The sequence below is a fragment of the Amblyomma maculatum genome, chromosome 3 (assembly GCF_055883805.1).
Source record: "Amblyomma maculatum isolate TAMU_Amacu chromosome 3, ASM5588380v1, whole genome shotgun sequence".
NCBI classification, from domain to species: domain Eukaryota; kingdom Metazoa; phylum Arthropoda; class Arachnida; order Ixodida; family Ixodidae; genus Amblyomma; species Amblyomma maculatum.
Genome location: NC_139346.1, coordinates 135,449,231 through 135,463,516, shown reverse-complemented (window position 1 = coordinate 135,463,516; position 14,286 = coordinate 135,449,231). Strand labels below are relative to the sequence as shown.

At 45.3% G+C, this 14,286-nt stretch overlaps 1 protein-coding gene across 1 annotated transcript in view; it reads right to left on the bottom strand.

Annotated features, from left to right (window-relative positions):
• Positions 1 to 5,906: 5,906 nt before the first annotated feature.
• Positions 5,907 to 14,286, bottom strand: part of LOC146196142 (arylsulfatase B-like) — a 31,869-nt gene continuing 23,489 nt past the window's right edge. Inside the window, exon 9 of the mRNA XM_084596929.1 lies at positions 5,907 to 6,105. Coding sequence (XP_084453055.1) covers positions 5,911 to 6,105 — 195 coding nt within the window. The 3' untranslated portion in view covers positions 5,907 to 5,910. The remainder of the gene's footprint in view (positions 6,106 to 14,286) is intronic.

Genomic DNA, 14,286 nt, shown 5'->3' with positions numbered 1-14,286 from the left:
TAGGTGAGGTCTTTCCATAATCTTTCCAAGTAAACAACACAATTGCAGGTGAAAAGACGGATGTGAGGAGAAATTATTTGAGCTTAGTACACAAGTAACAAGGTTAAAACGCGATACCTTTAATAAGAGACAACTGTGGATGAATTTCGGAGTCTAAAAATAATTTGTCATCTGAATGCTGTGATGTGCACTTAATTGCAAGTTTTGAACGAAAAAGAACAAATTGAAAGTGAAAAACAGGGGTTTTGCAAAAAACGTGCTGATTTTCACTCGGGAATTCCAACTCTGCTGATGCGAAGTACGTTCCATTATTTCCACAGCACACGCGGTATGTACATTATAATTTTTATATCGCTTTATAATGGTTTACTTTTTGAAGGCTGTGGCTTCTTTCCCGCCATTTAGCCATTTGTAAGTGACCCAGTATTGAAAAGCTCTGAACAAGGTTAGAGGAGGATTCTGACGTTTCAATCTGAGCCAATCTTTCGACAAGTGGACTTGTCTTCGTCGGTGCTGGGCGATCATCACCGGTGATGGTTTAAATACGCTTCTGCTTCCGGACAAGAAAAGCTAGGGAGGAGGAAAGAGGAGTGGGGGAGGTGAAAGAAGTTGGTCAAATAGTGAAAAAAAATGTTCTTTCGGTGTGTATTTCTCAGCCTGGAACCGGTGATCCTGCGGCCTCAAAAAGAAAATTAAAAATTGCTCACGATTACGTTGCTTCCTAATGCGAAATTTGAGCGAAGCTCATCAGCTGTTTAACCTTTTCGATAGATTGAGGCAAAAAGTTCCAGTAAGACACGTATCTACAATTACAGACTTTTTTAATCTTTCGCGCGTATTCTTTCTAGAAACACTTCACTAACAGTTCTTGGCTATCATGAAAGAAGCTTTGTGGTCGGAGAAATGAAGAGAGCAGTTGAGTTATCGGGAGGTTGCAGGAGGCAGCGCGTGGGCCCATAGGAACGTTGTGCGACGAACAGATAGCAGCGACCGACTGATGCCGCTGACGCCGCTAGCCAGTGAAGCGAGTGAGAACGGGATACACGCACCGTGATCCGCTGATAGCGAGGTGTTGTTTCGGCAACCGGAGAGCACCCTCGCCGCCACACAGGAAGAGGGGGAACCCCTCCTCTTTCTGCATGATGGCGACGGTGTTCTACGCAGTCACGTTGTCTTGACTCGCTAGCGGCGTCAGCAGCATCATTCAGTCGCTGCTAGAGCTGCCTCCGCTGACTCTCCCCCCCCCCCCCCCCCCCCTCTTCTTTTCTTCGTGTTCTGTGGTTGTTGTGCGCGCTCCTGCCCCCATCGTTCGCCGCTGAGTGTACTCCTGCCTCTTCCTGCGAGATTCCGGTTGCTGAAGCGCAGGCTCGAATTGGGGGAATGAAAGGGGGGCGGAGCTGGCGACGCCAACGTCGACGCGAAACCCAGGAACGGGCACCAAAGAGCTGTGCACTAAAAGCAGTAGCAACAGGAAAAACTACAATGTAGGGCGGCTGATGAGTCAGCACCTTAAACAGGTTCGATACTGACGCGCCTTTCTTGTAAGGGGCCGGCATTCCAAAGGGTCCTGGTAATGAATACAGACGCAGAGGAACAATTATCAAAACCAGTAGGAGAAAAGAAGGACAAAGACCCAGAAAAATAACAGATCAACTGAACCACACCTGCTAGGTCCTGAACAAAAGGGTTGAAGGCCGAACTAAAGTAAGAAGCGGTAAGCCAGAAACATGCTTGGAAAGCCAAGTTCACTTTCTGCTATTGCGAAGGATGGAAGGGGGGGGGGGGGGGAGGCTAGTGTATACATGTGCTATTAACAAAGTGTGCTGCATTTCTAAACGGTACCATTAAAGCTATAAGGGATGGTTTTCCCGACTAATTACGATGCTGAGGGAATATATTTTAGAGATTGTAATGCTCTTCTCGAGATATTTATTCCTGCTAGATTCAAAGCTCTAAATTTACGGAGTAGAAATGCCTCTTTATATTATCTCTCTCTTGAAGATTTAAAGCCTGAGTGGAGAATAATTTAATTTGATCGAACTTATTGTCTCTATGATTAAAATGCTGTGAAATTGTTTTGGGAGGCTTTTGCTTATGTCTGCCCGATGGTCATTTAGCCTTATATTCATTGACTGCACTGTTTCTGATGTACTGTTTGTGACACAAGGGGCATTTTAGAAGAACGATAACGTTTGACGATGTGCAAACAAAGCCTAATTTTATGTGAAAAGTGAAATCGCTTGCAATGCTTTCAACCATGCTGCCTTTTTGTAAATGACTGCATGTCACATCCGGATCGAGAGCAAGGATGCTGTTGAGTTGAATGTTTGTTGTCGAGTTTAGAATGCACTAGAATATTTCTTAGGTTTGTGTTACGTATGAATGTTATCCTTGGTGCCTCCGGGAACATTTTCTTCAAGCGTTCATTGCATGCTAGCGTGGAGTGGTATTTCTGCAGAATGTTGCTTATGTTTCGAAGGGCATTGGAATTTTTAGTTACAAAAAGAGCTTGGCGTTCAGTTTTGACTTTTGGTCGTTTCAATAGCACATCGTTGCGGTTTAAAGTGGTTTCGTTCTCCTGGTCCATATTGTTGAAGTCACCGTGATAGTTTATTTAAATTGGCGTTAATTTTCATAACGTAGTTCGTTTACGTAACCATTACCATCGCTACATATTCTTCTAACCCGTGTCGCCTGTCCTACAAATATTCCTTGCTCACGATGTCTCGAATTATGACTGGTAAAATATAGGTACTGTTGCTTATCCTTTGGCTTTCTGTACAAGGACGTTTATAGTTTTTCGTTTATCAGCGACACCGTGTTGTCAAGACAGTTGACGTCAAATTGCGATGACTGCAAGTACATTTGATGCTACTGTGAGGACTATTAAGATGAAAGACGAAAAACAGGAGTTATTCCCCTCTGTCTATTGAGGCTCGAGTCACCCAATGTATAGTGGGAACTTCAGAACAGTCAGAAAAAGAGGGAGGAGGGGGGATAGCAGATGACAATAAGAACTGGCAGGTTCCTAGCGGGGCAGCGAATTAATGTTCGAGGTCGCAACTCTCGATGACATTCACGAAATGCACAACTAATCGTTATTTAAACGTTGTAAAAAAGCCCGCTTAGTGCCTTGACGACATTATAACAGGTGAGCATTTGTAATTTACCTGTTCATTTTAGGTCAGCTGCCGGGTCCAAATTCCTGTATAGAGCTTACCAAGATACTTTGTTGGGCGAGTTGGTACACAATCATTATTAATTTAAACAGCGCGGTTACAGTATTTAGATTTATTTATTCAGTTTGGCATGATAAACACATGCTTCTTAAATGCGTTGAAGAAACCTTGCTACCACGGCATTGACAAGAATTGCAAAGGCCGGTTATCGGGAGTCGGTTATTATTGAGGCCAGTTGCCGGGTACTTAAGAGCCTTAAAGGAACCCACAGACAGAAATCCCTGCCCAGCATGCGTGAGAAGAAGAGGAAGGTTGCGGTGGTACCGTATGTGCACAGAATTTCACATGGCTTCAAAAATGTAGGCAAGAGGTATGGTGTTCACGTCGCATTGACCGCCCCGCTCAAGATGAAGAGGATTTGCCCGGCTATTCAAAGGAAAAGAGAATCGAAGAAGCAAGAATGTGGGGTGAAACATAGAGACCCATTTGTTGGATGCAAGACTGGTGTTGTGTACAGGCTTCCACTCTCTTGTGGAGCTTGTTATATAAGACAAACTGGACGCTGTATTACCAAGAGACTACAGGCACACTGGAACAACTTGGAAAGTGGCAAGAACAAAACATTTCTGGTCTCACATTGCCATTCATTGAAACAATGAAGAAGAAGAAGGGCACTCCTATGTTTGACCAGGTTAGCTTTTTGTATCGCCACAAAGAAAAGATGACGAGAGAGATAGTTGAATCATCTTTTATTTCAACGGACAATAAGTGTGTCAGCAAGACTTCTCTTACTCGTTCAAGCAAAGAGATGTCCTTTTTCAGTGGCTTTTTGTGCAGCAGGTGAACCCAGGAGTTGTTTCACGTGGTTGTTTCGTTTTCGTCATATTTGTTTTTACCTGGGCCTTGGAGCAAAGGCTTAGGCATATTTGTGAGTCAGCGCTTGTACTGTGTCTTCCTTTTATCTTGTCCTTTGTCTTCTTGTTCGCGCTTTTTAAGTTAATAATACCTGTATAGAGCGACCTCTGCCTCCTTTGAGTAAATTTACTGGGAAAACGCTGAGAGCTCGGTAACAATGAAGGCTTAGAAAAGGTAAATAATCGCTACGAAGCCTGCCTGCAGAAAGTAGGAATGGTGAAATTCACCATGTGAAACAATGAAAGTGAAACGAACTGCAACAGATAGAAGGACAGCAGGCTTGAAAAAAAAGTTCTTACTTGAGCCCATACGCTGATGGCTATATTGGAAAAGCTGTACAACAAACGATATCATATATATCGCAAAAAAAAAGAAACAGCCTTAGGAGGACTTCAAAGTAGAAGTTGCAGAAGCCTGAATGCAAAGACGATGCAACAGCCCAAAAAGCTTTTTGAATGTGCTTCTTGAGCAACCTGCAGTTAAGCCTGCGATTTAGTAATAGCCGCATATGTGCTATCCATATATTCTGGCACTAAAAAATGCTTGAAATTAAAAAAGCAGGAATTTCAATGAGAGAATGTGCGGTGTGTTTGAAGGCAAGTTATACTTCGTTTCCTTTGTCTCCTATATTACAAATCAGCGATCTGGTTGCTGAATTTGTTATTTTCGGTTAAAGAAAATTATTCTCCTATTCTATCGCTGTGGTTATTTTACACAACCTGCTATTTTGGCACGCGCTGTATTCTTGCCGTGCGGTTTGTTCCCTGCGCTGCTTTCAAGCAGCGATGTTTTAAGATCTACTTTTCCAGTTACGACCGAGAGTTTTGCTCACCGTTTGGGGCTTGACCTTGATGCCTGATCAAGGTACAACTAAGCACACATCCCTAAGACTGAAATGTAGTAGGTAAATATAAAGTGTAATTTATTAATTACATGTAAAATACATAAAATATTTTAACAAAGATCGGATAATCCGTCTTGCCTCGCTCCACATCTGTCCTGGCTTCCTCGCATGATGCCATCCATACGTTGTCGAGCCACCAAAGCGGCGAGTAGAATAACGGTACGCACAAATATACTTCGGTACTGCTTGGATATTTCATAACACTCATAATACAAGCTCTCTCATCTAAAAGCTCAGTTTCCTATATTGCAACGTTATAAAATATCAGACATTACACACAGCAGATATCGACATACTATCACGTGTTGTCATTATCAGAAATTACCACATTTATTACCTCCGATTTTGAGTTCGTTAACTCTAGTCACTGGAGCTCAGCGGTGTTATTCTGCACTGGAAACGGGCATTTTTACATACATAGTTCCACATACAGACATCCTTCGTGATAACGTCATCTGCTACTTCGAGCACGAGCCAACAACCTTCAAAGCAATGTTAAGCGTGAAATTGTTTTAAATGCTCCTGACTTCTTTGCGGATGATTCAATGACGTTAAAATAGTTGAACGTGTAAGCCAATATCTGTCGTATACTCATTCTCGTTACGGGAAACAACGCCGTCTAAAAGCCTCCTGTAATCCCTCGTAAAAGCTATTTCAACTCTTCTTACATGGTTTTCGTGTTACATTTCATAATCGGCAACCAAATCTCTCGAATAAATCGAGTGCTGTTTATTAATGTGTTATGAGTGTCAAGAGCTAACTTTCAGGCTCTCTATTTCCCCCCACCACGATGTCAATAAGTCGCGCATAATCTTTCACAGAAAATTTTATCCAGCACACCTGCAAACGTTGCATACCTTTTCTCAGAAAATTTTATCCAGCACGCTTGCAAACGTTGCCCGCAGAAACAAACTAGACAGCTTTATTCCAGGTGCATGTATGTCCCGGACAAGGACAGCGACGTCTCGGCGTCTGCTCCACGTCCTGGAAACGCGCCCAGACACAGTCATTGACCTCAGGTGACCCCCTCGGATCCGTCCCGTGCCGCTTCGGTGGCTCGGCAGCGGCCTCGTACGCGCTGAGCTTCCTGCGAATCCTGGACACCACCTGCAATTCAAGCAATAAAAACAGACGTTATTGTTTTTCTCGTGCTAGCGGAGCATATTCGCTGAGGAAGGGAACAGGTGTGTAAGTATCAACTATAAGTACATGACGCGCAGCTTTTCTCAAAGGTTTAGAGACCAGAAATTGTTCGTCCAGTATCAGCAAACTAAAAACTTTCTGACCTTCTAGGACAGAAGCCTCTCTCATTGAATAGATTTGAAACGCTGGCCATGCATTTCCTGTGTGACAGCATACAGCAGGACGACCGTTAGGCCCGTTGCTATTGCTAAAAGATGCGCGAAGCACTCGCTATGCTCTGCAAGAATCGTTTCAGCAATTGGAACCATCAAACCTCATCGCTATGCTCTCTCTAACAGCTTTGTGTCGTCCAAACAAGCTCGCCACTAAAATTGGCCGATGTTTGAGATTCGGTTTGGTTTATAGATTTTAATGTCTGAAAGTGACTCAGGCTATGAGGAACGCCGTTGCGGAGACTCCGGCAAATTCGATTACCTGGGCTCCTCAACGTGCATTGATATCGCACAGTACACAATTGTCTTACGCATCACCGCTACATTTTAAGACGTTATTAAATATATGGAAACGCTTTAAAAACAAAAAGCTGGCTACTGAATGATAGTATCGCAAAAGCAAAAAATATTTAAGCTTCCTTCATTAGCATCGAAAATGTCACCAAATAAAAATGATGCTCCGCCTTTTCCCCTCAGCTAAGCGCACGTCGGCTAGAGAAAACAAATGAAAAAAAGAAGTGACAGCGCCCCACCCCGGCACATCCTGCCAGTGTCACTTGGGACTGTACATTGAGTGGGTGCATCGAAAACGCCGTGATGACGTCATCGAGGAAGAGGGAGCTCGGAGAGGTGTCACCTAATCGGCTGCGAGCAGTCGCCAGAGGCACATCTTAAAAAGTTTTTGGAAATAATTGGTTCTACGCGAAGCTTTTAAAGGAGGAGGTGAAAGGAGGGCGGAAAGCAGGGATGTTAACCAGAAAGAATGAATTCTGGTTGGCTACATTGCACTGGGAAAGGAGCATGGGGGATTAAAAGAGGAGAGTAGAAGAGGGAGTAGGTGAGAAAGTCACAGTCTGCCAATCAGGCTAGTCTCTCCTGAAAAGCGAAGAAGTGCTTTGTAGGCTTTGAGCGCAGATGACTTTTGGCAGTGGTCCTAAGATCTTCCCTTCCGTTAAGGGGTGAGCGTCCAGACGATCCAATGCAGTACGCAGCTTATGTATTTCAGTTGCAAAAGAAGGGCACTCATAAAGGAGATGCTCAATCGTTTCATCAACGCCACATCGTTCACAAGCAGTGCTGTCAGCCATCCCGATCAGAAAGGCGTGTTTGCGAAAGTAACGCCGAGCCATAGGCGGCACAGTAACTTGTTTCACGACGTTTAGTGTGGTGGGGAATACGCAGGCGCAGTCCGGGGTCCAATGCCTTGAGGCGATGGTTGGAGAACTCTCCAGTGTTCCACGCTGAATGTGTAAGCTCCACAGCCAAACAGCGAAGCCCGCTCGCTGCGTCGTTTCTAAATACCGGAAATTGGACTGGAAGTCCGTCGTTGTGTGCAGAACGGGCAGCGTCGTCCGCCTGGTTATTTCCTGCAATGCCACAGTGTCCTGGCAACCACTGGTAGAGGATGTCGTGACCTTTGGATATTGCGGCGTGGTGCAGAGTGGCGCAGCGTGCAGATCTCTGCAATACGTTGTTCATTTGAACAGTGGCTTAATGCCACTTGCATGCCTTGAAGCGCTGCTTTGGAGGCAGTGAAAACTGACCATTATTGGGGCAGTTGGAAATTCTTGGCTGATGTATTCGACTGCATCCCGTAGGGCAGCTAGTTCCGCCAGTCGAAGAGGTGAGGTGTCTAGCCTTAGCTTTATCAAGACGGACCTTACCGGTACTGCCACGGACCCCGGCGCGGCGCACGTCACACTGTCGGGCCCCGCAGATGACGACCATCTGCAAAATGCTAGCGCGGCGTCGAGTTCTTCTAAAGGAAATAACAGATTCTTACGAGAATCCCTCGGTGGTGGAACATCACAGCAATACTCCGCTGCTGGTGGGTTTGGGAGGCCAGTCATCTCTGCACAGAATTCTTTGGCTACATCAACCTCGCTATGTCGCTGGTGCGGCGCGAGGGATCTGAACGAGTAGCGCTGTTGAGGGGGTGTTCGGAGGCCTGGAATCACCATCCAAGCTTGTGACAAGGACTTCCGTGGATTCAGTGTTGCGCAAAAAGTCCGCCAGCGTTGACTCTCAAGCGTCTGGATTCTGCGCTGTATCTTCTTTTGTATGCGCCTGGTATACCGAAGGTCTAGGTGCGACTTCGTGCGACAGTATCTACACTCTGCTCGCCGCCGTAGCGATCGCAGTCGATGTAATCCAGTATCAAAAGGAATGTAGTTTGCCGCAGGGTTGAAGAAGCGGGTTGCTCTTTCCTTAGTCTGCTTAATCTTTCCTTCGATACCCATGTAGAAGCCTTCAAAGCAAGCATCGTCCATAATTTCCTTGAAAACTTTTCAGTCAGTGTGACACATACGTGGTGCTGAGGAAGATGTGACATGGCCGGTAATGGTAAAGTAGGTTGGGATGTGGTCGCTGCCATAGGTTGCAATATCTGAAAACCAACGGATGCGTCTTGTAAGGCATTCCGAAACGCGTCAAGTCCAGGCACCCGTTATAATTCACTCCTCTAATATACGTCAGGGTTTCGTCATTAAAGCATTGAAGGTTACGGTCTGAGAAGAAGGAGACGAGCTTTCTGCCCGTGAGGTTCATTTTAACACCTCCCCACAAAGGATGATGGGCACTCAAATCTCCTGCAATAATCCATGGACTACTTATGACACCCATCAGGTCACTCAGTCTCTCGGTGTCAAAACGGCTTGATGGCACCAGGTACACAGCCACAAGTGTAAAGTTCAAGGTGCGGCTATTCACGGTCATGCAGACATACTGGTTGTTCTGAGAACCGGATGAAGCACGTATATTAGTTCACGTCGAATGTATACGATAACTTTGCTAGTTCTGGTGCACGCATGCGAACAAAATGCCTCATAACCGGATATTCGCAAAATTTTCGATATGTTCGGTTCACAAATAACGAGAATAGGAAATTAATTTTCATAGACATAGCGCCAAATATCTGAAATCCTAGACTGAAGTCTACGGGAATGCCACTGAAAAATAAAAGCTTCCTTGACGTGTTTCTGAAGAGGTAACTCAGTGGGAGCCATGGCGCCTAATTTTCTAAGGCCGCAAGAACTAGATGTAGTGCATCCAGTACTTGCAGAGCGTTGTTTGCTGCTACCGTTTTCATGCTCATCAGGAAACTGCGCATTGCATTCATCAGGGACGTGAGCATAAGGATCACTTGCAGATCTTGGCTGCTGTCAGAGTCTAGTCGTTGCGCTGGCTCAATTATAGATGTTGGACGCTTGGATGGCAGCAACGGTTCTGGCCTAGTGTGCATAGAAGGCTTCGGTAGTGATGACTAAGAGGTGTGGCAGGCTGCAGGTCTAGCATCACTAGAAGGGAGGATTTCTGCGTTTACTGTAGGTGGTCGCGGAGTTGGGCAAGCCACAGTAGCACTTCGAGCCTTCTCTTCAACGGTGCTTGCCTTCTTTGTCGATCGTTTTCGGTGCAAGCGACATCGTCGCACATTTGCAGTGGCTTCTCTGTGCGTGGAACCAACTCGCACCATTTGCCTCAGCACTGCCCTCTCAGTCTTTAAAGAGGGCAGTCTCGCGAAGATGAGTCGTGGGGCCACTGCAGTTGGCACACTTCAAGGCGTTCGCTCGGCAGACATCAGAGCTGTGTGCCTCTGAACATCTAGGGCACACGATGGGGTTGCTGCACACAGCGCTCACTTAGCCTATCTTCATGCATTTCCTGCATTGTAATGGTTTAGGCACGAATGGTCGAACTGAATGTTGACAGTGCCCGACCTTGACATAGGCTGCTATGCAGTCACCCTTGAACGTAAGTTTGATGCGTGTTGACTTTCGAAGGCGCTGAACTTGGACTATGGTATTGCTATCAGTCACCGGCTTAATCAGCTGATGTAAGTCAGCGTCACTGATGCCAATGTCAACATTGTAAATGACGCCAGCTGTGGTCCTGCTACCTTGGAAACTAAGAGGGCGAACACTGATATTTCGGAGTTTGGTTACTGCTGCTAGTTTGTCTAGTGCGCTTCGCTTAGCGACATCAATCGCAAGGAGATATTTGTAAGGATTTATCCTCACGTCTTTTATGGCCCCCGGTACTAGGCTTTCCAGATACATGGAGGCAGCTTGCTTGTTTAGATGGTTCAGGTTGTCCGTCTCATTTTGTGGTACAAATAAGGCCGTATGTGCTGGTACACTTCGCGCCATGATGAACGTAGTCGTGCTCGAAGAGGACGACTTGGCGGCTTGTCGGCGCAGTCGGCGTTTGCTTTTTCAGTGACAACTTGTGCGAACCCGTCGTCGTCGGTCGAGGAGTCGCCACTGAGCGCCGAGGACGCATCAATGTCCTGGCTGACTAGGTCACTTGGATGGTACACTCTCTTCCTCTGGGCGACTGCTGTCGACCGACTGGTTGCTAAAGGACGCCCAGTGGTCTCCTCGTTTATTGCCGTGGCGAAAGGGAGCGGCAAGTCCCTATATATAATGCACAAATTCCGAAAAAAAAAAACTGCAGAGATATATGAGTAGCGTTCTGATACAGCGAAACTTTTAAACGTGAATGAAATACTCAATAAGACCACTTTCATGGATTTCATGCACTAGAGCATCATCGCAAGTAGGTTTCATGGGCTAGTTAAGCTTGAAGCAAATCCTTTTATAGCCCCGAACGCCAAAATTTCTTCTTCAGGAGCGCTGAAGAGCGACACCTCTTCCTTGCAGGCCGCTTAGGCGCGACTGCAGCAATGCACAAAGCACTCCTTCACTGTGAGCACATCATTATGCTCTTTTTGCCCTAGCCAAATAATGCATAAAATATTCAAGGTAGTTAATCGCAGCCACCGCCTGCATTTGCAGACGAAGTTAAAGAACGATGTCACTCCTACAATTCGGCATAACCGCCAGTAGAGCTGCCGCTCAATTAAACAGGATTCTTACTGGCCAAATGAAGCCATTTAAAACCTCTTTAATTACTCAGACGAGGCAGCCGAGCGCTGGAAGCGTCTGCGGGGCCGTCACCATTGCTGCTTCAGCAGACCACGCGTGTTTCTACGTTCTCAAATTAGGTAATTTTGACCGAAAGCGGCATAAAGGCTTCTCCCGGATTCAAGTTCGCCCCTTATCTAACTAAACCAGGCATATAATTATGATACTGTGTTTTATTTTTGAAAGAGGTCCGAAAATTTCAGCGGGTGGGCTATTTCCGTATATGAAAGCAAGCAGGTTCGGGGGAAATTGTAGGCTTTTAAGGAAACCCAGCCACTAGCGGCGCGCACTAATGACTCTTATCTCGTTGCAGCGTTGGCTTGCCGACTGTGCACGTTTCTTCCTTCTGCCGTGGCACTGAACGCAACGATCGGCATCCGTTGTTCTGCGCGCCTAATACTGGGCATGGATAATACACAAGGCTATGTCTCGTGTACATGGCGACAGAAGAAGGCGCGTCAATGTGACATATTTATTTATTGACATTTCTTCCAGTTACAGACCCGTAAACTGGCTGGTCGTGGTGCTAATTCGCCTTTTAAAGATCATAAAAGCCCGACCGCCATAGCCATTTCGATGCAAATGGCATCCGTCTTCATACCACGAAGCGTCAAAACAAGGAATCTACAGAGTACAAACGCAACATATCAAGAAAAAGTCCTATGTTCTTGAAAATGTTTTTTCACTCTTTCTCAAAAACTTATACCACTGAAGGCCTTCATGGTTTTCTTTTCTCCTTTTTAGCACGCCCTATTATTGCTGCAAACACTTTTTGATAACCCGAGGTATATAACAACGCGGCCCTCTCATAACTAGCTGAGTCGCCTTTGTACGTTAAACACCATAAACCAAACCAACTTCATTCAAACCCTAAAACTAGGATGACCTTGTCACACGTCAGCATTAGTCAAACGAATTGATCTCATTCACTGGGCGATATATAGAGCGATAACAAAGACAAACGATTTACACTAGCCAATATGTTATAATACATAAAACTGGTGACCCAATTTGCCATGTGGTCGGGGGAAGTGGAAGTTCATCTTGCTATCTGGTCCCAGCAACAGAGTCCTGGTACATGAAATAATTATGAAGCTTTACGCGTCTTGATGCTCTGCGCGGGGACTATGTTAGTCCTCCTTTGTTGTCGCTAACAAAGGAGTAAGCTGCTTTGAGCGCCATTCTGAGAATCATGCTTCTAGATTGTGTATAACTTTCCATTTGTCAAAAGTATTTATGTGCACTGCACTAAGAATGATGGCTTCACAAAGATATATGCATGGGTGTATTACAGCGATTTTTGCTTTCTTCAAGATTTTTTATGCTACTTCTACTCCTCATGTACATGTAGTTTTCTATTAGGGTAAAAAGTAGGGGCGGAGAGTGTTGCTAAATGCCGGCGCATCCAGTTGATATTGATAGCTATTTTTCTAGCTACTTAGCGGCCGCCTTTCCTGCTCTTGGGGATACATGTTAGCCAATTCAACTGCCAAATATGCCAAAACACACATGCCTACCTGTCAAGCTCAGTGATAAGAAAGGCGGGTGAAAAAGAAAATGATTGTCAGTCATATTTCCCCTCACATGCATGCTACAAACGCCGCGAACAGACCATTGCATGCTTCACAAATGCACTGAGAACAAGCTGCTTGACAAATCCCAAAATGTAGCCACTTCTGAAGCAATTGCTTTCTAATAGGCGTTGCCTCGAATCTTCCAGCGATATGCTTAGTTCATATCGCCCGCTGCACCCACTAGCATAACGTCATCATGCATTTGGGGTTTAATTGAAGCCTGAAATATTTTAACAGCGATGAAGGCGTCGCGCGTCTGCGCCCAAGACACTGGTTGTGGTATCTCAATCTATCTACGGTAATACAAACGCATCACATAACATTGCGGAGTATATCGTTTTTTCCAATTATCGATGGTCGACGCTATGTATACTGGACAAGGTATCTGGCTGCTGATGAACAATCCATTTTCAGATTTTTTGGTATTGTTTACCGTTTTCTGTCCGGCCAGTGACTGAACATTTTAAGGCATTGGAATAAACAGCGCGAAGGACGACAGAGATGAGAAAGACACAAACAGAGCGCTGAATGACAACAGATTGTGTTTGCAGAAGTGTACAAGTATATGTACTACATGGCTTGATGGTTGACAGAAAAAAAATAGATGCGATGCGCATGCCAAAAGCGAACCCAATCATCTTGTTTTATGCATTGCCAAGACCTCCAGCTCTTTTTCAGCTAACGACAGGGAAGGAGCGCTCATTCGGCGCCTTCCAAAGTGGCAAAAAGAGCCGTAGTCACCTTGTGCATCAAGAATGCCCTCAAAACTTCCTGTGAGCACCCACTCAATTTCAGTTTCGCCCAGCCACCATCTACATTAGTGGCCGCAAGCTACCCGATTGATATGATGGTCTCCGTTGCTGAAGGCATGCTAAGGAAGGAACAGAAAAACCAAAATAACCGACAACCTGATAAATCGAATAAGCTGAAAATGTCAGTTGCAATTTCGTACATTCACACCCTGTCGCATAATCTAAAGAAAAATAGCACAACTTTCTGAAGTTCGAGTAGCCTACCCCGCTCCGTGTAAGCTGTCAAGGCTTAGTCGCGTCAGTCATCCCGTGACTGAGCCAACGCTTGATTGCAAGACAAAGCATTAGAACAGATTTGTTGGCTGCATTGAGGGACTAGTCTACGAAATTCCTCTATCATGTGAGAAAACATATGTAGTGCAAATGGATGATACCCGAATGAAAAATTAAGAAAGCATAAAAAGGATGTGGAAAAATCCAAGGACCGTAAACTCCTTCTTCCCTGCCTCAAATGCACTATAAGGAACGTGAAATAGAATGCAAACCTCTTTTCGATAAATGCAATATTTACAAGGAAAATAAAGACCGCATCACAAGCGAGATAACTGAAGTTGAGAGAAGTTTAGAGAGACCGTTGCGTTAGCTCTCATTCCTTGGCGTTATCTGACAAAGAGCTGGCGTTCTT